Source organism: Exophiala aquamarina (assembly GCF_000709125.1).
Source record: "Exophiala aquamarina CBS 119918 chromosome Unknown aczIA-supercont1.10, whole genome shotgun sequence".
Classification (NCBI taxonomy): domain Eukaryota; kingdom Fungi; phylum Ascomycota; class Eurotiomycetes; order Chaetothyriales; family Herpotrichiellaceae; genus Exophiala; species Exophiala aquamarina.
Window position 1 is genome coordinate 507,148 of NW_013550578.1, and position 21,964 is coordinate 529,111.

At 51.0% G+C, this 21,964-nt stretch overlaps 6 protein-coding genes across 6 annotated transcripts; 4 read left to right on the forward strand and 2 right to left on the reverse strand.

Annotated features, from left to right (window-relative positions):
* Positions 1-761: 761 nt before the first annotated feature.
* Positions 762-2,304, reverse strand: A1O9_09469 (mannan polymerase II complex MNN10 subunit; the record flags this gene model as incomplete). The annotated part of the gene is made up of 3 exons (XM_013401439.1): positions 762-1,473; positions 1,527-1,815; positions 1,869-2,304. 3 exons carry the CDS (start codon positions 2,302-2,304, stop codon positions 762-764), a joined length of 1,437 nt encoding a protein of 478 aa, XP_013256893.1.
* Positions 2,305-4,425: 2,121 nt separating this feature from the next.
* A1O9_09470 (uncharacterized protein) lies at positions 4,426-5,577 on the forward strand (the record flags this gene model as incomplete). The annotated part of the gene is made up of 2 exons (XM_013401440.1): positions 4,426-4,929; positions 4,978-5,577. The coding sequence occupies 2 exons, from the start codon at positions 4,426-4,428 to the stop codon at positions 5,575-5,577; spliced, it is 1,104 nt and encodes a 367-aa protein (XP_013256894.1).
* Positions 5,578-8,147: 2,570 nt separating this feature from the next.
* Positions 8,148-9,619, forward strand: A1O9_09471 (uncharacterized protein; the record flags this gene model as incomplete). Its single annotated transcript, XM_013401441.1, has 7 exons — positions 8,148-8,324; positions 8,373-8,409; positions 8,460-8,527; positions 8,581-8,759; positions 8,814-9,008; positions 9,061-9,128; positions 9,198-9,619. The coding sequence occupies 7 exons, from the start codon at positions 8,148-8,150 to the stop codon at positions 9,617-9,619; spliced, it is 1,146 nt and encodes a 381-aa protein (XP_013256895.1).
* Positions 9,620-14,258: 4,639 nt separating this feature from the next.
* Positions 14,259-15,353, forward strand: A1O9_09472 (uncharacterized protein; the record flags this gene model as incomplete). Its single annotated transcript, XM_013401442.1, has 1 exon — positions 14,259-15,353. The coding sequence occupies one exon, from the start codon at positions 14,259-14,261 to the stop codon at positions 15,351-15,353; it is 1,095 nt and encodes a 364-aa protein (XP_013256896.1).
* Positions 15,354-18,590: 3,237 nt separating this feature from the next.
* Positions 18,591-19,162, reverse strand: A1O9_09473 (uncharacterized protein; the record flags this gene model as incomplete). The annotated part of the gene is made up of 2 exons (XM_013401443.1): positions 18,591-19,036; positions 19,090-19,162. 2 exons carry the CDS (start codon positions 19,160-19,162, stop codon positions 18,591-18,593), a joined length of 519 nt encoding a protein of 172 aa, XP_013256897.1.
* Positions 19,163-19,622: 460 nt separating this feature from the next.
* A1O9_09474 (uncharacterized protein) lies at positions 19,623-21,646 on the forward strand (the record flags this gene model as incomplete). Its single annotated transcript, XM_013401444.1, has 2 exons — positions 19,623-19,789; positions 19,858-21,646. The coding sequence occupies 2 exons, from the start codon at positions 19,623-19,625 to the stop codon at positions 21,644-21,646; spliced, it is 1,956 nt and encodes a 651-aa protein (XP_013256898.1).
* Between the last annotated feature and the right edge of the window lie 318 nt (positions 21,647-21,964).

The following is a 21,964-nucleotide window of genomic DNA, read 5'->3' on the forward strand; positions in this document are numbered from 1 at the left end:
ATGCATGTCGTGCATTGAATCATACCATACCCTGGTAGCTAGCCAACTGGTCACCCCTAGGTAGCAAGGTAGCAAGTTGAGAATTAATATTTTCTTTGAACTTGGATGTCAGAGCGCAGACAAGGCCCGTGCTACCGATGAATAGCTTAAAGACTTGACTAGGTAGGTCGTGATCGCTGGGCCTGGCGGTCATGGAACGACTGTGTTTCTTCTCCCAGACGCAAACGCCTTCGATGGCCCTAAGCGCCTATTGACCTATGCCTAGGTAGTATTACTAAACAACTCACCAGCTAATTCCCGAACCGTGAACCATCACCATTGCTTTTCACTCCGAGGCAGCATGGCCTCTTTGAAGACATGTCATAGAAACGACCCGCGCCGCCGTTGCCATCAAGGACCGTGTGCCTTGGTTACCCCAGTCTAACCCCATGAGTCGGCCATCTAGGTATACATGTGGAAAAAGAAAATAGAGAACTCGTGGGTCGTCCCGATCTGCGGTTGTGGCGATAACCCCGATCCTGCTCCTCAAGGTACGAACACCAATCGCTAATTACAATAAAATTCGTCTTGTCTGTTCCATGAGTTCTAGAGGAGTCATGATTGATATCATGAAAATTCGTCATCATTGGGCATGAAAAACCCCGGGTCGTGCTCCTGTCGGGAGCCAATTCCCTTGCGGCCGTGGTGTCTAATCGACACGATCGCGTGATTCAGGCCAAGATCGGCTCTCAATAGACTGGTGCAATCCGGAAGATGTTCAATCATTGTTGTTGTCGCTTGGGAGTTTTATTGTCTGCGCCCAGCACGGAGTTCTTGAGTCCCGCCCAACCTTTCTTGAGTGAGCTCTTGATCTTGTCGCCTGTTGATTGATTGAGCTTGTTGCTGAGCTCGCGGTACGAGTACATTTCTGCCCAGCAATCCCGGCCCCACTCACACCCTGCCATATTGACGAGGAAATCGCGCTCGTCCTCATTGTAATGAAAGCGTGAATTGAGGAGAGGGTTCTCTCCTGTCTTAGCTTCCCCACCACAAGCTCCAGGAGGAAAAGAATTAATCTTTCGTTGCGCAATGAAAGAAAAATGTGTTCTCATGTACGGTTGAGATGCATAGAGGTGTTCTAAGGCGTCCTGCTCTTTGTGTTCCCAGTCCATATGCATTTGTTCATACAGAACAGGGTCCCACCACATGTCGAGCAATCGATCAGTGAATGAGGACCTTCGAACGAAGAAAGATCCCAGGTTAAACCCGTCACAATCTTGAGGTATGATGATGTCGATGGAGGATGTGAGGTTGTCTCCCGTTGGCGATCTGGCTACGAAATCGAGAAAGTCCGTTTCCGGTGGATGTGTGAGATTGAGTGGATTGTACACATTAATGTCTCGGTAGACGTTGTTTGCGAGGTCGGCGAAAATGTGCGACTGTAACGAATAAGATGGTTCCATAATGAAGGTATTCAAATCGAGCCACCAGAACCTGGAGTCAACAGGTTAGTACGGGGGGTTGGGCAAAGTTCCGACTTCTCCTACCACTCAGCCTTGGGGTATTTTGCCATGGCATTGCGAACAAGGTCAACCTTCTCCCAGCTCTCTCTCCATTCGTGGGCATATCTCTTCTTGGTGCTCATGTCGCTGACCTCCAAATGGTAGCCCCAGCGGTCGGCATATTTCCTCTTATTCTTAATACTATCCCGCTCGATGGCCCACTCCCTCGGACCTTTCCATTCCATTACACCTCCACCTTCGTTGGCTCCCAGGATGATGACGAATTTACTTCCGCCGCCTAGCCGAGAACTACTGCGGTATTTGCCTCGAACATCTGTAATCAAACGTTAGCGTGAGAACAACGAAAGACCCGAACCAGGCCCCTACTTGTTTGTGACATGATGACAGTTGTCAGTGTGACGACAGACAGAATAATAAAAAGAAACTTGAATTTTCGTAGGACATTGCCAACGAAAGTTTTCAGCTTGGACAAGGCACTTCCACCTCTTGGAGTCCACCGACTCCGGCCCAGTTTCTCGGGATCTTTCCAATTCGACGACAGAGGTGTATATGGACTGTTGAAAACTGGTAATGTGGATATCTTCCTCTTGGATCTTTGAAAGAACCCTTCATTTTTGGTTTGGATGCTAGGATAGCCTCTGAGTTGGGCACTTCTCGCCTTGGCTGCAGCCCATTGATCATCGCTATTACTGAAGCCGTTGACGTTGCCATATAGACTGTTGGGCGTCGAACTGCGGTCGGTCAAACCTCTTGAAGTCCATCCTCCATTTGGTAGTGGTGACGGAGACCTCGACAGGGACATTTGTGCTTCCGGAGACAGGCTTCGAAGGGGAATAGAGAGACGTCGGACAGACACACATTCAGGGGATTCTCAGGAAGGAAACGGAAGGCGACACTTGTAGACACGTCGACACCGGAGAAGGAAAACTAAAACCAAATGTCCGTTGGGAGTGAAGTGGAGAAGCATTGGTTGATGAAACAGATCAGCGATCCATTGTCGGGAGTGTGCAAGGACAGGGACAACGGAATGACTGGGATGAAGACACGCCTAACGAATCGGTCTTGATCCAATGCACATGCCCGACAGGAACGGCGTGGCCTGGATCTGAGAAGCAAAGGGAGATGTTGATATCTCGTGGAATTCACCAGTCTTCAAGTTGATGGGAGCGGAGGTTCAGCGCAGTTTGCGGCCAGAGGCAGGCGCAGGCGGAAATCCATATGGAGTCAAGGTTGACGCTGCTTTCTTCCGGCTGGATTTGTCCTGTCCGCTTCAAGACGGATATCCCGCCGCCTTAAGCCAGGACGTGACACACCTTATTTATACTTCGACAACCCAAAGCCATCCTTTACAGCAAATACTTGGTCAGAAAGAAATCGAGTGCTGGAAGGATGTTTCACTTAAAGCGTTTGATTTGCCCACGTAGCCGTGCTCCGTGAGGAGACTTCTTGTACATAGCCCACGATATCTGAGGCATCATCTGGTGGAGAAAACACAAGAAAGTCTGCATGCTGGAAGTATATGAAGAAGTTCCTCCAACAAGGATGGTCCAGCAGTTGAATTGACTATCAGCAGTAGATGCTTACTAGATTGTAGGAAAGGTATCCAGCGGGCTCCAGATTCCTGGCATCTGTGTGACAGTTGAAGATATCCTCGCAAGATTGGACAGTCATGGCACTGTGCATCATCCAACTGCGTTCGCACTCTTGCCAAGGTCGTTCTGGAAGTGCCTGGAACAGTGCCACGTTTCCATTACTCGACCAGTGACGCCACGTTCTGCAAGAATTCTCTTAGTTGGCCATAAGCGTTGTGAGATGCTCCGACAACTTGTTAACGCCTCTCTCGGTTGTTGTCGCGTAGAGACAATGGCGTGCTCCATAGGTTGCCGAAACCAATAATGCGGTGCTTTGCCTAGTATGTTGTGGTCTCAGTCCAGCTTAAAAGTGAACCATCATCTTCGGGGTGAGCATATGAGCATTTGAAAATTTTTGTCTGTGCTTATTGTAGACTATTAAGACATCTGCAACCTTGAAGCGAATACTTTCCCTCGCACGGGAGCTCCAGGGTTCTGCTGAGGACTGTTCCTATCAGGGCACCGCAGCTTCACGCACTGAAGCTCAGCCACTGTGATGGCACAATGGGGCCGACATACTCCGTACACGGCAGCTGTCCGGTACCTGCCAAGGGTCGGGGAAATAACACCTGGGACCTGCAGGGATCAACAGCCTAGTCGCCTCAGGCTTGACAGGGACCATTAACGAGGACAGTACGGAGTACTCCGTACTCCGTGCCATTGATCAGAGCAGCCAATGGTTCACTTGTACATCAGCTAATGGAGCCGGCCCGCGCGTATCGGCATTCCTCAGTTCGGAGAACAACCTTTCGTCCTCTTTCAAGTTCAGAGTGACAAGACACGCCTCAACAAACGATGTTGAGCAATTCGAGTTTGCTGTCTAAGGCGGAAGAAAGAATCACAACCAAAATTAGTTGTAACGACGGCCTGTCTGGGCAAACGCAATCCAGCATCATTCAGAATAGGGCCGCTAAGGTTGACATCGAAGCTACTGTCCAGGCTCGACGGGAAAATATATCTCTATCAACACTCTACTCCGTGGGAAGCATAGCCTATGTCGAAATGCAATAATAACGTCGTTTACCGAATAGTTAGTCTTCCGGAATGGCTCGTCTTGGAATGAGGATCTCCACTTACCATTCCTCTGCCAATCTTGCATTCTAAATTGTTCAAAGCGAAGGGATCATTCGGCACGATGCCCGTCCACCGCGTGGCAACTAAACTCGATCTGCTTTCTCGTGAATCGAGAGCCTGCATTCTCCATATATATTGGGAAATTCTTCGACCTCGACTGTGCCTCTCTCATCCTGCATCCCAACTTTCTCTTCTCACAAACATCCCATTATTGAACGATGTACGTTTTCTATCTTTTGACAGCTGCGGTGGCGGCGTTCGCACTGCCTCAAGACTCGACAACATCAGTGGACTCGGTAGATTCGACATCAACAAAGCTTCAGAATGTCAACTATGGTGCATTCACACAAACGGCCACCTATTCTGTAGCCAATCAACTGGGGTTCTTCAAGGCATATGGCCTCAATGTCACCTACCTCCAGGTTCCAAACTCAACATATGGTTACAACCAGCTACTCAATGGCGGCTACGATATCATGACAGGCACTATTGACAATGCCGTCAATCTACGTTTCAACCAGCAACAACCTCTCACTGTGACTGGTCAGCTTGATGGCGGGCCGGAATTGACCATTGCCTCCATCGCTTCCATTACCTCCATAACCCAGCTCAAAGGAAAGGCGCTCATGGTCGACTCACCCATCAGTGGTTACGCATACATTCTTCGAAAAGTACTAGCCCTCCACGGCCTGTATCTCGAGAACGGCGACTATACTTTCCAGGTAAGAAACACGCACGTGCAGGTGGATCTCCCTACTTACCCTCGCTAGGTTGTTGGTTCAACTGTGATCCGTTATGCGGACCTTGTAGCTGGAAAGCTTCCAGACGGCACACCAGTCTACGCCACAATCTTCACATATCCATTCACAAGCCAGGCAGGCGATGTGCCAGCGGCTCAGCGTCCCAACATCCTTGCCAAGATTTCCGATTTCATCCAGCCATTCTCTTCATCAGCGTTCACTGTCCGTGAAGCGGCACTTAGCAACAGTACGCAGCGGATTCTCCTCAGAAAGTTCATGTCTGCCATGTATGCCGCGAACAAATACCTTGCCAGCGTTGCGAACAAAAAGTGTTCCATCACTGCGATCTCCAAGCAACTCAATGTCTCTACATCCGTGGCAACCTCGGCATACACCTCAGCCAATGACCCCATCACCGGCGAGACTTCCTCTCCAGGTGGTAACTTCACTGTAAACCGACAAGGACTTCTCAACGTCATCGATGTTCGAGGCCAATTTGGCGGTTTTGCATCAGTTTCTCCCAACTTCAACTACGCCGAGGCAATTCTCCCTGGGGAGGGAAAACTCATCGATTATACTCTGCGGGATGAAGCAGTGAAGAGTCTTGTTTCGTTCACCGCGAAATGTTAAAATTAGAGAGAGTAGCGCCGTTTTTGACGCTCATATCGAACCTATGACCTATACATGGAGAATGTCGTGCGCAAGGGGCTCGTAGTGCCCTGCACAGTAATATAGTAATCCTAATAGACTTTTATCAAGCCAATTGAAAGCGCTCCATCTTTTCAAATCCCAACCGTCAGTACTTATGCACGTGCAGGGGCGATCGTGGTTGACTCACTTTGCCAATAACTTCAACAAGGCGAGTAGCGATGGGTGCTTCCTGCAAAACGTCCTGCGGTACGGAGTACGTGACAAGGTATACATGATACAACAGAGCTTCGGGCGAAATGCCAAACTTGCACATCGGCAACAGACTTTGAGCATGATTAGCGGTGGCCTTACAAGGCTATCCCTGATCAAATCTCCATACGGATGCTTCATTCTCCGTCCTAATCAGGGAAGCTCGAACCTGCTCAGTCCGAGTACTTCGTCCTAGGCTTGCTGGCTATCGAGTACGGAGTACCTCCTCAAAACTCTGCGATCGAGTTCCAGGACGGGTGCAATAAATCGAATCTGGGATCCTGCTATGCTTCTCGTAAGAGACTAACAGTCACGCCTCATAATTGTGCCCACCCCGCTATTCATGAGTTTCCGTGAGAGTTGTCTGCGTAGGGAGCATCCGCCATCGGCATGGAAAACAGCTTGTGCCCAGATCAAATGCAACTACTGGTATGGAGTACCTGTAGTGGTGGTGGAGCTCACCACCGGCACAGCCACACAGCTCATCTAGACTTGGGATAAAGTTCGACAAGAGTCCTAGCACGGAATCAAGCGCCATCAAGAGAACAATCCCGATTCTTGATCAATCTTAATTAGAAAGTAACGTTCACTGGACAGGTTCTGCCAGGGCTGGGGGAGAGATGGCGCGCCCCATGTGAGACCATGGTGTGGCGCTATAAGCGGGAACGTAAGCATTCTGTCCCAGGAACGGTAATGATCCGCCAACGGCCTTGCGGGGAAGATGAGCCAGGGATCCGGAACGTCGCCCTCTCTTCGATTGCGGCTAGCTTGCAAAGAATCAATGGCAGTCGATCCTGTCAGAGACTTGGGAGAGCTGCTGAACCGTCCAAGGAGTCATAATCTGGACACACACCCCTGCTTGACACACGAGCGACCGACGTTGGAATGCCGAAATCAACACATCGATGGGGCTATGGAAGATACTCCCGTGAACGGCCATGGGCTCACGTCGTGGCTCGCCTTAGAGACGAAAAACAAGCCAGGATGCTTCGCTGAGGTGGGTTTGATATGTTGGGAAATGGACAAAGGATGCCATGACAAGCGGACATCCAGCCCAGTCCTAACAACCCTTAAATCGAGGATACAATATTCCTGTCACGTGTAAGCCTTTGCTTAGCTGCAGTGACTCGCCAGCGAAACTGAAGATTGTATCTCCTAAGAGAGTTCGCACCCGCCCATCCTTGATCACGATCCTCTGATATGACACCCCTCCAAGGCATCCATGAGCGAAACAGCACGAAGCCAAACAGCACCGGAAAGAGTCTCTTGCAATTGCTGGTGGAGATGCTCGGCATGATCTACAAATGCTACTGCTGATTACCGGCCCTCGTCTCGCACCAACGGTTCTCAACCCGGCATACTCCGTTCGGCAGCCTGGTATTTCGTCGAGTCTCGACCGTCTCCACGTCCTCGGGATGGCAGATCCTTGCTCTTGGGAGCTTTCTGCTTCGATTCTTGCATGCAGGACTAGGAACTCCGTGCCATACTACTACCCTTCTGGCAAACCGAGAGAGGCTACTCTGCTCATTTCTAATGCAGGCTTCATGCAATTAGCGGAACCAGACTGCTGTTAGATCGGCCTAGGTGTTGTAACTTTGGTTCACTCCCAAAGCCTGGGGCAACAGTGATGGCCCGCTACCGATACTCTCGCACTGATTATCGGCCTATGAGTACATGTCGCTTTTCCGCTGTGCAATACCTCGTTCCATCATGTGTTCCTGCAAGAAGAGCACTCAAGCTCGGGGCACCTTGTAGTAGCCCCAAGTCTTAGGAGAGCAGACATGCACGAATATCACGCTGTATTTAGTAATTTACGAGGTGCATACAGCTACATGCTATGTGTTATTCTACTATCCTCCATACAGGGAGAGCAAAGCGTGTTTCAACCCTCGCAAATCCTGGATAGTGGGTTTAAGCGAAGCCGCCTTCCTCTTGCATATGAGGTCCTAGGCGGGCGTGCACTGAAATCACAATCAGGTCACACCGGCCTTGGCTCGCTCGAATCAATGGTGTCTTCAAAGACTGTTTTAGTGCGCAAGGGACGTAAGTCTCTCCAGTCTGGTACCTGGCACATAGCGCTGTCCCCATTCCTCCTCTAATCCTGACTCCTGCAATTGCACTTCTAGCCAGGGGCCCCATATTGAGCACTACAGTCTCTCAAAGGTCTAAGCCGTTAGCAGGACATTTCTCGCAAATGCGACAAAATCACCGCCTTGCCCCAATGCCCTCCGTTGCAGCCTGGTGTTTTCACTCTACCCTGCTCTCGAGGATTTGATACTATTTGCATTGTGTAGTTGGCCATGATAGAACCACGGGCTGCCGCCGGGGTACCACCCAACCCTCATGGGCAGCAACTTGCAAATGTCAGTATCATCATGTGCGCTCTTGCCGGTGTGACCGTCATCGCAAGGCTTTGCGTTCGGATTTTCATGCAACGGAATACTGGCTGGGATGACTACACCCTTATCGCATCTTTGGTAAGAGTCTCTATATCCATCTTCGGTCTTGGTCACTGACTGCTTCAGGCCTTGGCCATTGGGATGACGATCTGCTTCAATTATGGTCGGCATTTTATTCTGCAGGCATCTAACTTACGGCTGACTTGAACGCAGAGGTATATTACGGCATGGGTCTGCATACTCATGAACTTGATGCGGCCAACAAGGTCAAAGCATTCTTGGTGAGGGACTCTAAAGCCCACGAACAGTGAACACACCGACTAATGGCTATCAGTGGCTGTGGGTCGCTCAACTACTATATAAATTTGCCAATGGCATGACCAAAATTTCTCTTGTCTTGTTATACCTGAGAATCTTCCCGAGCCGAATATTCAAGATGATTTCCTGGGGCGTCATCGCATTTGTGATTTGTTACTGTACTGCTGCAGTATGCACAAGTATCTGGCAGTGCGAGTATGTCTCGCCGCTTTGCTATAATCAAGCGGGAGAAGCTGACTGAATCTATAGTCCCATCGAGAAAGCCTGGAGGAAAACTCTTCCAGGTCACTGTATCAAGATCGGTATCCTGTGGTACGTGAACTCAGTGTTCACCCTCCTAGCCGATCTGATGCTCATCATCCTCCCAATGAATCAAATTGTGCGCCTGAAATTACCACTTTCTCAGAAGATCGGATTAGCCTTCGTATTCAGTCTAGGAATATTGTACGCTCTTCATCCTGACCAGACCAGGTAGACCATGCTAACAACATTTCAGCGTCATGGCTTGCACCATTATTAGATGTGTGGCTTTGGGCCCAACAGTCTCTCAAAATGACTCAGTCTGTATGTCGTCCACGTCGACCCATAATGCTGCATTCCATCAAGATCAGTCAACTAACGATCGTGTTCCAGATTACCAAGCCAAGTCTAACAGCTGGACATTTCTCGAAGTCGACGTCTCCATAATTTGCGCGGCTCTGCCCATCCTCAAAGCCCCCTTGAGCAAACTGTTCCCACGTCTCTGGGGCAACAGAACAACAGCTGCAGAAACTGGTGCTTCTGGTTCCGGCAGAGTCAGCCATGGAGGTCACAACATCGGGATGAAGAGCTACGGCGACTCTCAGATTCGATCCGGCCACCGACATTCGCGAAATCTCACCAACAACAACGATCCTGAAAGTGACGAGGAGGGCATGTTGGACTCAAAAGGCATTCGTAAGACAACAAATATAACTTTCGACTATGAAGAGGGGGAATCAATGAAGGGTTCGGAGAAAAGAGGCGTTGGTGCGTTCGACTTCGAACTCAACCAAGACATTTCGCGAAGCCGCTGATTGGGAGATCACAACACCGTGCTGCATGCAGGCACTACTGTGTCTGCCATCCAAAGACCAGACGATATCAATAGCACTAAAAACCAGCAACGAACAGGGAGATGCTCGACAGCTAACCCAGGAAGCATCATTTAGTATTTGAACACAACATTGCCGGACATTACGAGCGTCACCAAGTATCCACCCACCCATGCCACAGCTCATACAGAGTGACAATGCAATTGTCCTTGAACATTAATGTATCATGCACAACGACGAGAAAATCTCAACAAAGCGTTTGTTTGGTTTTTTTGTGGTATCAAACCAGCTTCCATTGATGTGTATAATAACAGTTGCCCACCACGGAAACTAGGGAGAAAAGAATCTACATCTTGGAGGCTACACAGTCTCTTTCAATCCAAATATGACGAGGCCGATTACCTTGGAAGAAAGCCTCCATCCGTATATGTTTGCGCACGTGCTCGTTGTGTTTTGATACCTTAGAAGTCAACTTGCTGCTACTATGTGTTAGGTAGAGCGTTGGGCCGCTGGATAGCGGGTCGACCATCTTCTCCCTTATTCGCAAGACCTAAGAAATTTGAGGGATCCGTCCTGCCCAGCTCTGCGGCCCACGGATCCGATGCCCTGTACGACGCACTCGCCACGGAGCTGATTAAGGGGGCTTAGATGGATTCTCTCGAATCGCCAGAGTGCCGACCTTGACGGGTGGGCAAAGTAGAAGCAGACCGGCGATTCGTAAACTCCTTGTTTCACTCGTCGCGAACCAAGTATGATTGCTGATCTCGAATTTGGATTTACACTATTGGGCTATTTGCTTGACGAGCTAATATGCAGAGCACTACGAGTAAGTATCCATGCTAGAAGTATCATCGCCAGTCGGTATCGGCCTCGGTTTGACAAGAAGTTTTTGCATTTTGGTTGTCGGTGTCTGTGATATCGGAGGACGCGACCTTGAATGCTGGGGGTGCAAATGATGTGGGTGTTGGATGGCTACTTTGCGGGATCGAACTTTGAGGTCGGTGGGTGCGATCAGTGGAAGGCTATCTTGCTGTTGTGCCTGACTTGGACCCTTTCTGGCGGGCCTGGATGACATACAGCATCGTCCCACCTCACATTCAAAGTGGTTTCTGCTATACTGGAGGAACGTGGATCTAGCGACGTTTCCCCTGCCGATATGCGGTCGACCTGGCCGTTGGCACCGGACGAAGGTGCAAAGCCTTGACTGTTGAGAATCTGTGACCACCAAGAAGTTCCACTTTCCTCAGCCGATATTGAACGTCCTTCTGAAACCAGATTCCCATATTCCAAGGTCAGTGCTTTCTATAATCTTTCATCGATAAGCATTACCTGAGCTGAGGCCTGGAACTCAGGTGCGTCAACCTTCCCTACAGCGTACCTGTCAGGATATTCTTTTGTCGTTTATGCGGCCTGACTGGTTACGAGGCCGGACGCAGCTGCTAGTCCTTCGTGACCTGTGCCCCTGAGTTCTTGTTTGAATGACAGTGATATTTAGTTACAGTATGATTTCTAGTTCAGAGGCTCATAATTCGAGAATTGACAACGGACGTTCTGCGCTATGTGACAAAGCCCGTACCACCAATGCGGCCCGGCTCGCGAATGCTCCGATTCCCCCGTCTAGATTCGTGCCTCTGCCGCAGCCGAGTGCTGTAGCAATTCATGGTTTCTGATTACTTTCCACCGTCATGTTACGAGGTTGTTTTTGATAGTACATGGCTGATTGTCCATGGTATGCTTCGCGACCAGCGGGCCGGCCGATGATCGTTCCTGGTTGACTTTTGTTGCGTAGATGATACTCCTCTGCTTCATGTTTCATGCCCGATGATGCATGGTTTGCACAGCACCAGCGGCACATCCATGTCAAGGGAAACCCTCCATCGTTCACATATTGGGAAGCTGAGTAGCTGTGAGTCTCCCTCATGGTGCCGCGAGATCTGCCGATGCGAACTAACTGATGAAGGCGATGGCACCGACTACCATCGACTGAATACGTTTGAGTTTGAATAATGAAATTGGACCAATGCAGCCTCGGCTTTATTTGAGAAGAGGTGAGTCATCCGGGAATCTAAGATTCAAAGCTCTGATCTGATGTGACGTTGACGTGGAGTTGGGGTGTCAGCGCCAAGGAATATCTCGTACTCGTAATTCCCGAGCCTCGTTCTCGTATTACTCATTCGGTAATTACCTGACCCCGTAGCTGCCAGTACGGAGCGAATATTCTGTCCCTTGTACCAATTGCTCGCATTGGAAAATGGCTCGGACCGTAATTATGTGGACGTTCATCCAGCCCGCTCTTCGTCTTAGTCTTCTCATTTCAGCTCACGCTTCTAGACGGTACAAGCATTCACAGGGCTTCTTCATTGACTACAATTGAGGTCTTCGAAGTCCGCACATTCAAACTCGATAGGGAGTCACTACAGCCTTCTGCGGTGCAAATATTGTGCTTGGACGACAATTGAGAATCAGGGGTTTGATTGTTCAAAAAACGCTCTCATGTGTATTGGCTCCCAGAATGCAGGTCAACTCATACTGTCGCCGAGCGATTCAATGACTTCCAGCGTTTAGTTGGAATATCGCCTCAAGCGCAGCTTGATGGAACTCCGAAGTGCTGATTACTGATTCGTCATATCGAATGCTCAATAGAAGAGTAGCCTCGGGCTTTGGAGCCACTTATCCTGCCTGGAGACCAGGGACTAGTCGCACAAGAAACAAGTATTCCGCATGCCTGAACTTTACAGGGATCTCGTGTATATTCGCGTCCAAAGCCACAGGGTAGACGACTTTTCATGCAGAGCATTAGTGAATCAATTTTCACTCTCCGGTCAAGAAACACCCTGTTGACGGCAACAGCGAGGTCATCGAGTTGATTGGTGGCATATTTTACGCGGTTCCCTGCAATTGCTCTCCCTTGGAATTTTGCTTGACTGGATGCTTTGTGGGCGACTTCATTCATGACAAAGGCTTGTGCTACCTGCGCCCAGGAAGGTCCAGCTGGGAGTGTGTAGACGCAGAATCGAGGAAAATTTCCCACATCGTTTTACCACCTCGAACGCGCTCAACACTTGGATCCGCCCCCATATTCAAGGAAAACAGTGGCAGCTGAGTCCAGAGGCATGGACAGGGATATCATGAACAAGATCCAAAGATGTGGCCAAATTGGTTGAGACAGAAGAGGAGATCAGCAAAGATCATCTTTTCCCAAGTAGCTATCATGAAAGTTCGGTTGGCGTGATTCAATGGTCGTCAAAAGGGTCGTACTCGGCGTACAATGCGCTAGTCGACCAGCCTCAACAAGCACCTCCTCTTCCGATCATTGAGCGCTGGAGATCTGCTTGCCGCGGTCTCTGATATGATCTGAGCTTTTTGAGGAGAGGCCCAGCGACAGGCGCTCATCTCTCGAGCATGACAACTTGACAAGATCGGGCTCCTTTTTCAGAGGCAGATGGGCATATTGGGTAAACTTCACCTATGCTTGGGACCATTCTTCTGCATCATCAAGAGAACATCCCATTCAAAGTTCGCCTGTGCCAAGGGTCAAAATGAACTCCTGAGTCCACTGGGGCGCAGTCAAGCATAAAGAGCAAACGTTTATATCACTCCGCTCGGGCCATCCGTGCCGCATTCCGAACCACGTTCCGCTGTACCCACGTTCCAGGGCCCGCTGCAGGTACCTAATCCGCTTGCACGGTTTTGATCTGGCTTTTAGTCTTTGGCATTGGCCAAATCGAGTAAGCCCAAGCCACAAGTGCGGTTCAAGGTTTGGGTTGCGAGTGGCTTCAAATGTACACAATATGGCGGCGGAACACAATTTCCGCACCACGCTGTGGCAGTGCTAATGCTACACATCGATCTATTGGGGTTAAGGACAGCCGAATACGCTCAAGTAACGTAGCGTACGCCTGTACATGGGCTAATAGCTGATTGACGCCAGACATAGACACATTAATACTCTCCTATGCAGATGGTATAACTCTTGGGTTACATTGTGACGTCGTCGAGTCCGCCAGAAGGCTCTGCTATTCGAACCTTCGTTTTAACATAAGCTCCATCTGAGAGACTTGTAGTACCGGCTTGGCAGCCAGCGAGAATGATACTCCTTGTCAGCCTGGTTCCGCTGGTACTCCTTTCTGGAATGGCCGTCACATTTACTGCCGCCACTGCCAGAATCCGTGGCAAGGGTAAGTTGGGCGCAGCGGAATGGCACAAGGCTGTCATGACGGCCCTGCCTAGGCCATTGTCCTTGCTCGGCAAGAGTGGGCTTGTGGCTCCCTTCAAGGCTGACGGCATAACTTCAACTTTGCAGCCAGCCTCGTTCAAGCGATGTAGAGACTGGTGGCCTGCTAAGGTGAAGGTCCAAGCATCCAAGGAATGGGAAAAAAGGAATAGCGCCTGGGCAGAGCTTCTACAATAGGTCATAGTAGCGTCTTCGAAAACGGAAATTTCAAATCCCAAGCGTATACAACATGCTCCACCCTGCGTAAAGGGTTAGCAATGCCACTCAGTTAATACGAAATGGAACCACACGTCAATCTCGCTATGGCTCTATATAGCTGCAGCCTTTTCGCACATCTACGAAATATGTTGCACTGTTCAAACCGGAAACCTGTATACTACCACCACCATGGCCATAAAATTGCTCGCTCTCGCTTCCCTTTTCCCCCTCCATATTTGGGCTTCGCCAGCGGGGGACTCAAGACCTCATGGGGAGTGCAAACAGCTCAATGTCTCTGTCACCGCTTCGTCGCATGGATACAAGTTTGATATTCCCAGAGTCGACAACGACATCGACGCCACAGCCTGGGCCCTCAATTTCGATACCTGGAGCAACAAGCCGATGCCCGAGCCGGTCCTTCAAAACACAACCATTTCCGGCACTTATAACATCCATGCCCAAATCTGTACTCCTAAATCCGGCGGAGACGTCCTTCAAATCGCAACGCACGGTGCGTACTACGATGGGAGATACTGGGATGCGAAGCTCGAAGGGCATTCATATGTCAATGCCGCTCTAGAAGCCGGATACTCAATCCTCACCTACGACCGGCTGGGGACAGGTCTGTCCGATCACCCCGACGCTTACACCGTGGTCCAAGCACAGTACGAACTCGAGATCCTCCGAGAATTGACCATGATGGCACGGAGCGGTGCATTCGGTGTGCAGCCTAAGAAAATCGTGCATGTCGGGCACAGCTTCGGGTCGATCGTCAGCACGGCCTTCATCGCCACGTACCCAGACTTGAGCGATGGTGCCATTATCACCGGCTACGTGCTCAACAAGTACTTGGGCGCAGTTGGCAGGTCGTCTTGGAGCGTACAGCACTCCGCCGGCTGGCCCAGTGGCTATGTGACCATGCAAAAGAGCGGCATCCACTCGACCTTCTTCGGCGGCGGCTTTACTTCAGATCTACTCGACTACGGCGATGCGATCAAATCGCCTACCGCTGTTGCCGAAATCACTTCTGGCGGTTTCCTTGTCATGGCTTCGGGTCCTTTCAAGGGTCCGATACACTATATCCTGCCCGAGCTGGATTTCTTCATTTGTGCCGGTGACTGCAAGAATGTCACCAGCCTCGAGGCACTCCAGCACACGTTTCCCAATGCGAGTGCCATCCAGCTCGATATCCAGCCCAACACTGGCCATGCTTTGCCGCTCCACAAAAATGCCACGGCTGGGTTTCAGGTTTCATTTGATTTCTTGAACAAGCACGGCTTGTAGTAGCCGGGGTGGTCTAGATATGGTGCGACATGCATTGTCCAATGGATCGGTGCTTGATTCGGTGCTTGGACTCTTGGAGGATGTAGACATGGAACAAGGGGGCTCATATCATTCGAGAAAGAACCAGTGGGATTAGCGAAGGACATGGACCAATATATCTGCGATGGAAATATGGAAATTTTTGGGTAGTAGCGTTCGCTTTGTTTAGTACACTAATCAAATTGTTTTGTGCGTTTACCACGAATTCTCCCGTGCCGTGTGATGTTGAGCTTGGGCTATTCGATGGTCAACAACGCAAAACAAGTCGCTCTGGAAAAGCAGAACTTGCTGAATAGTCTTCTTGTGCAGAGTCATAACTATAGAATAATAGCTGTACATTTGATAGGATCGAAAATCATGTAATTTGGACCGTCATGTTCCAAGCTCCCACCACCTATGTCGGCAGAAACTTAAGCGCCACCAGGTGCCATCTTGTCTAGTCCATAGCTCGACCTTCCCCGCTCCCCCCTTTGACGACGCAGCCTCGTTTCATCGCCCATCCTCTGTATCCATCCTGTACAGTAACACACCGACCCTTTCAACGTCAAAAGTCATGATGATAAACCTCAAGTCATCCATGTCCATGGTGAGTCCGCAGCGGGCAAACAGAGGCTCCCACAACGCTCCAAAGCACCGCACCTGCCTCACCTCCGTTTACATCAAAGAAAGTGAGGGGTCATACAATCATGCTGCAAACGACGATGATCACTCGGCTTAAACAAATCGTCGAACGCGTACAATCAACCAGCCGTCATCTCCGTTTTTAAAGCTGATCTTCACTCCACCCGAGGGGGTTGCATTGCGTGTCGGTAGTAGTAGTTGGCGTGCATGCGTGGTTGATTGCGGACTTTTCTCCGGGCTCGGGAGCAGCAGTGTTAATAACGGGTGGGTCAGAGTAGAGGCGCATTGGTAGCGTGCTTTTGATGCCGACCTGCGGTGATGCTGCTGAGTGTGCGTCTTCGTGTTATTCGGTGGTGGTATGGTCGTGCATGAGGGCATCTGGTGTCGATGGTACTTCAGGCTGGGCCGAGGGTGCGCTGAGTTTGGCGGGCAGCGAAGCAGAAGAGGGCGAGGATGGGAGAGATGATTGCGCCGCCATGGTTAGGAAGAGGTTGCAGTATATTCAACACCGGTGAGCGTGCTGTGGTCTTAGTGGATGGTTCATTCAGTCGAACGGGGGGCTTTCTTCTTACTACCTGGGTCTGAATTGGAATCGGCAGGATAGGTTCGTTGGAAAGGATGGGAAAGAAGAAAGGGAGAACGTGTGGACTAGTCTCTGCATTAGACGGGCGGAATTTATAGCTTTGCACTACGACCTTTTGTTTGTAGTTGACAAGTCACTTGCATGCACATACGTTGCCACAGTTGTGAGCGATTTGATCAGGACAAAGACGGGATTGTTGGTTCTATGATATTGGCACATTGTGACAATAGCGACAGCTATTCGGAGCTCGTAAGGAGCAGTAGGTGCTCGAGATTGCTTAACATGTCTTGGTCTGAACGCCGTAGAGTGCCTTGGCGTAAAAACAGGGCAGGTTGCTTTAATTGCCCTGATTCCCGCTCAATCCAGGGCGAGCCCAGGTCTTTCTTTATCCGGGATTGTTGCCTCTAGGCAGCTGGCTTGTTGAATGGGGATGTTGAGTTTTTCTTCCCATAGTCATCAGTTGAAACCATGTGCCAGGAAGCGTCAATGATGTCGTCAGTGTCATCGACAATCAGTTCTGGCGGACCAAGGTCGATCTCAGTAAAAGTGTCTGCAACCTTGCTTTCCTTGCTCTCCTCCGACCTCACGACCTTGCCTCCACGTATTTGGCCCTCCTGACCGGCCGCAGTTGAGGCAGGTGGACAAGGAGCGGACATCTTTGCCTTACTGGCGCCCTGGCGAGATTCCTTCTTGCTGTCACCCATGCTCGAAATATTCGGCATACTGATAACCGTCTGCTCCTTGCGTTGTTTCTCGTGGCATTCGAAGCACAATTGGCCAGTTGAGTCCTCCTAGTACCCAGCCAGCGAATTCCAGGGCGAGATGCTTTGAGTGTTTCCCCAAGCTACACCCCAGATGGTATAGCAGCGGTGGGTGGTACAATGGTAGAATAAGGCGCCAGATTTGGGATTTCCAGACAGCCCTAGCGGAGGAGAGTCCAACTTAAAGACTGGAGGGCTTACTCTGAAGAAGGACATTTTGTGTGGGCTATAGCCTATAGGACGAGTCTGGTGATATGTCAGGCGTGGATTCGAGAATAGTTCGCAGTGGCCGTTTGTTGGTGGTGGAAGCAAAGTAAGGTGAAAGCACGCGTGCCTGGATCCAATGGTGCAGAATAGGTTGAGCGCTCTCAAGGCGGCCGTTTGCTAGACAGATTCTCCCCATGTCTAAGGGCATCACCTTTGCGAGTTCGAGCGCAGCGGACATCCCATCAGCAAAATTGACACAACAGCCCACAACAGCTCTCATCAGAAAACAGTTTTTGCGCTGTTTGTCCGTGGTGTGCTCATCCCCGTCATGTATGCCAAGGATTTCATGTCTCGACAATGGGTGGCAAGGCACAACAAATTGCAAACAACTTCAGATGAAACGACTTAGCATCACCTTGTACCAGTCGGTGCGGACACATATAAAGCTGTCCCGATTTCGGAAGGGTATAAAAGCGAGCATGGACCTTGGCTCCACCCATTACACCAGATCTGCAGACCCTGTATACATGAGATCTTCCCTGCAAACCACCACTTATTCATAGATTCCAATTTGTACCTAGCCCTGTACAACAGCCTAGTCAAAAGAAATAGTAGAATGCCGTACGATAAAGAGCCCAGTGGTTCGGGCCTGCGCAGAGGAGGATATGACACCACAGGCATTCTGAAACCCTCTGGACCCTCTGGGCCTCCCCCTCCACAGGAGCCGAAGGAAGTCGACAAGAAATACCACACAGGTGCTTGGTACAGGAAGTAAGGAGCGCCTTACACAACGGTACCTGGAGACTGTGAGCTCCGAGGAAGGACGTGGTGCACCGGCAGAAACAAGCCGGACTACAGCTTGGGGGATCATGTGTAGCATTTCTTAGTGGGCGTCTCAGGGGTTTGGAGCAACCCACAGCCAGGTCGCTGTTTCAGTGCTGCTTTGGAGAAAAAGGCCGCATGATTGAAATGCATAGTGCTGGACTGGTTCGTAGGGGATGAGGTAACCAGCCTGCTGGCTCCATGTTATCGTTTGGTCGCACCGGGAACCCACGCTTCAGGGGTCCAGGTTGCGCCCGAACTCGAGCCACCTTTGGAAGCCGAAGCTTTGCTCCAGGGGTCTTCTTCCTCAACGGTATTCTTGGTCTTTTCAGCTGCGGGCGTGCTAACTTGAGCATCACCAGTAGCCGCAGGTGTTGGCTCCGGTTTCTCGATATACTTGGGCTTTGCAGCCCATCTTTCATCGGCCAATCGGGCATTATGTTTCATCTGCTCTATCCGCTGCACATCGGCCATCTGCTCTTGAATTGAAGGAGCATCTGGTCGAGTCTGTCGCAACCATTGATGCCATTGGGGGGAGATCTTAACATCGGAATGGTGGGTTTTACGACCCGCTTGGACGATGCGGCGCCACCGGTTGTGGTTGATGGCGTCTTTGAATTCCCAGAAGGTGTTGCCGTGAAGGTCCTGGCCTGGAGCATGGGTTAGCATGGGACTATCCTGTATGAAGAATACCGAGAAATACCGATCAAGAACCTCTTCCGCCATGGCAGACGGAGCATCTTCCATTTGATCCAGAGGTCTCGAGCTGCGCCCATGATGGTGTGGACCGGAGGTGATGGATTAATTCGTCCGCTGTTGATTTGAGAGGCACAGAGTATGTAGTTCGTCACAGAGTATGTAGTTCGTCACAGAGTATGTAGTTCGTCACAGAGTATGTAGTTCGTCACAGAGTATGTAGTTGGTGACGGGCAGTCGAGAGGCCGATTAAAATAATGATGGTCTTGATCGACGTCAACGTGCAGGGATCATCGAATGGCGGCCGCCTTGAGCCACAGTCCTGTTTCCTGATCCCGATTCCGCCGCCAATTCGAAACCCATTCCACATCTCACATCTTCCCCCTCCAGCTGCGCCATCCATTTCCACCCCATCCCCATCCTCATCCTCGCTGTCGCTGACATATACATGGGTTCGAATATATAACCTGCCTGTGCCATCACTCCACTCCCACTTGGATCACTTCCTCTCTCTCTATTCTCCCTTCCTGGCCCTCAGCCATGGCTTCAGTTACTAGCCTCGACCAGGACATGCGCAAATTGCGCCTGGACCGATATACGCCTGGCGCCGCTAAAGAAGTCAGAGCTTGGATAGAAGAAACCCTGGGCGAAAGATTACCTCCGGGGGACCTGATGGATGCCCTGAAAGATGGTGTCGCTCTCTGCAAGTATGCCAAATTCCAAAGAACACCACACCACACCAGCCTAATTACCAACAAAATGCTGACCCTGTCAGGCTTGCCATTCGCGCTGGATGTCCCGGCGTTAAATATAAACAGTCCAATATGCCCTTTGTACAGATGGAGAATATCTCACATTTCCTGCGCGCCTGCGAAATGGCTCCCTTGAACCTCCCATCCCACGATCGCTTTCTGACCGTGGATCTCTACGACGGCAAGGACCCCGCCCAAGTGCTACAATGTATCGCTGCTTTCAGCCGAAGAGCCAATGCTGTCAATCCGTCTACCTATCCTACAACCCTCGGCGCAAAGAGCAAAGGCTCATCCATGAGCCCACAAGGCACTGGCTCCAGCGGACCACGATCCCCCGCCTACATTACAACCTCCACCACTCGCTCCCGTGGAACCAGCAATGCTACGCCCGAGAGCCCGTCAATCACATTCAACCCCCTAAACAGAGCCGCCTATTCCGGTCGAATCAGTCCTACCAAGTCCACCCCAACAAACACCCTGGCCCGTGGTGGTCTCGCTTCCGGCGGTGCCGTCAGCACGTGGAGTAACGCTGCCGATGAAGGCAAGACTGCTCCAGCCTGGAACATCCATCAATATGGTTACATGGGTGGTGCAAGCCAAGGAAACCAAGGTGTCGTATACGGTGCAAGAAGACAAATCACCTCACCTGCTCCGAATGTTCCTAGCCTGGCAGAGAAAGAGAAGCGCCTTAAAGAAGAAGCCGAGCAGAAACGTCTGGCTGAGGAAGAGTACCAACGAGCCCAAGCTGCCCAACGCCAGGCCGAGGAGGAAGAAGCCAAGCGCGAGGAGGAGAGGAGATGGGCGGAAGAAACCCGCCGCCAGAGAGAGCTGGAGGCCGAACAACAGCGTGCTGCAGAACGCAGACGCCTCCAAGACGAAGAACGCGTTCGTCAAGATGAACAGCGACGTCAAGAACGAGCCTATGAGCGAGAACGCGAGCGTGAGGCTCAGGATCAAGCCGAACGAGAAGCTGTCAGTACCCGGAACCAAGAGCGCGCCACCTCCGATGCAAGATTGAACGGTCAGTTCCTCAGCCAGTATCAATCCGACCAGGCCCGCAGTCCTCCTCCAGCTCAGCCAATTGCCTCCCAAGCAAATAGTGAGAGCCAACGTATTGCAGAACTCGAACGCCAACTCGAAGAGATGCGAGCCCAACAAAGGCGTGGCCCTCCCCAGCCCTCCCAACAATCTCAACCCGAGCCACCAGCTCCAGCGCTTCCCATTCGTTCACATGCTTCCACAGCAGCACCGGTGCGAACAAGCCATGAAGACGATTGGGCATCTTCAGAACGAGATTTGCTCAAATCTGAATGGCAAAAGGCCCAGCACGACCCCTCCTCTCTCCCTCCGAAACCAAGCCGTGCCGATCAAGCCTCCAGACCTCTACCCGACCCCGCGACCTACAGTGCCAATAGCAACCGCACCGACCGCTTTCTCTCATCCAATGCAGCTCCTCAAGCTGCCCGACCCAGCCAACACCGCTATCAAGATTACAGCACCACCAGTGAAGTCGATGCCGAGAACGCCCGACGAGCCGCCTCACAGCAGAAGACCAAAGCCGGGGCCTGGGCCAGTAAATCTCTACTCGAGCGTGAGATGGAACGCGAACGTGAGCGTCAGCGAGAGTGGGAGGAAGGGCAGCAGGCCACACAGGTGGCGGCACGTGACCTCAAGGAAGGGTCAGGGCCTGGTCAGACCTGGGATGTTCATCAATATGGCTATATGGGTGGTGATAGTCAGAATCGAGGCGGGGCTGGGCTGGGTATTGGCGGTGCAAGGAGGCAGATTATCGGGCCGAGACCGCCACCTTGAGCTGAGAGTTTTGGGGGAGGATAATGAATGGACGACTCGCCTTGTATAGATTGGGCGTTGGTGGTGCCAAGAATGCGATCCATCCTTTGGCAGGAAGTACCCGCCGGCTGAGGAGCAGAGAGAGGAGAGGAGGAGGGATGGCATGATGATCATGATGATGCAATGCGATCCGACATATGATGAGCTGCGATCGAACGAGGGGATGCGAATGGTGATGAATAGAAGTCATGACATGATGAGACTAGTCCTCGGTACAGCGACAGTTAGTGGGCGCTCAGTGAAAGCCTCGTCGGTAGCCAGATGCGTGCACTCGACTCG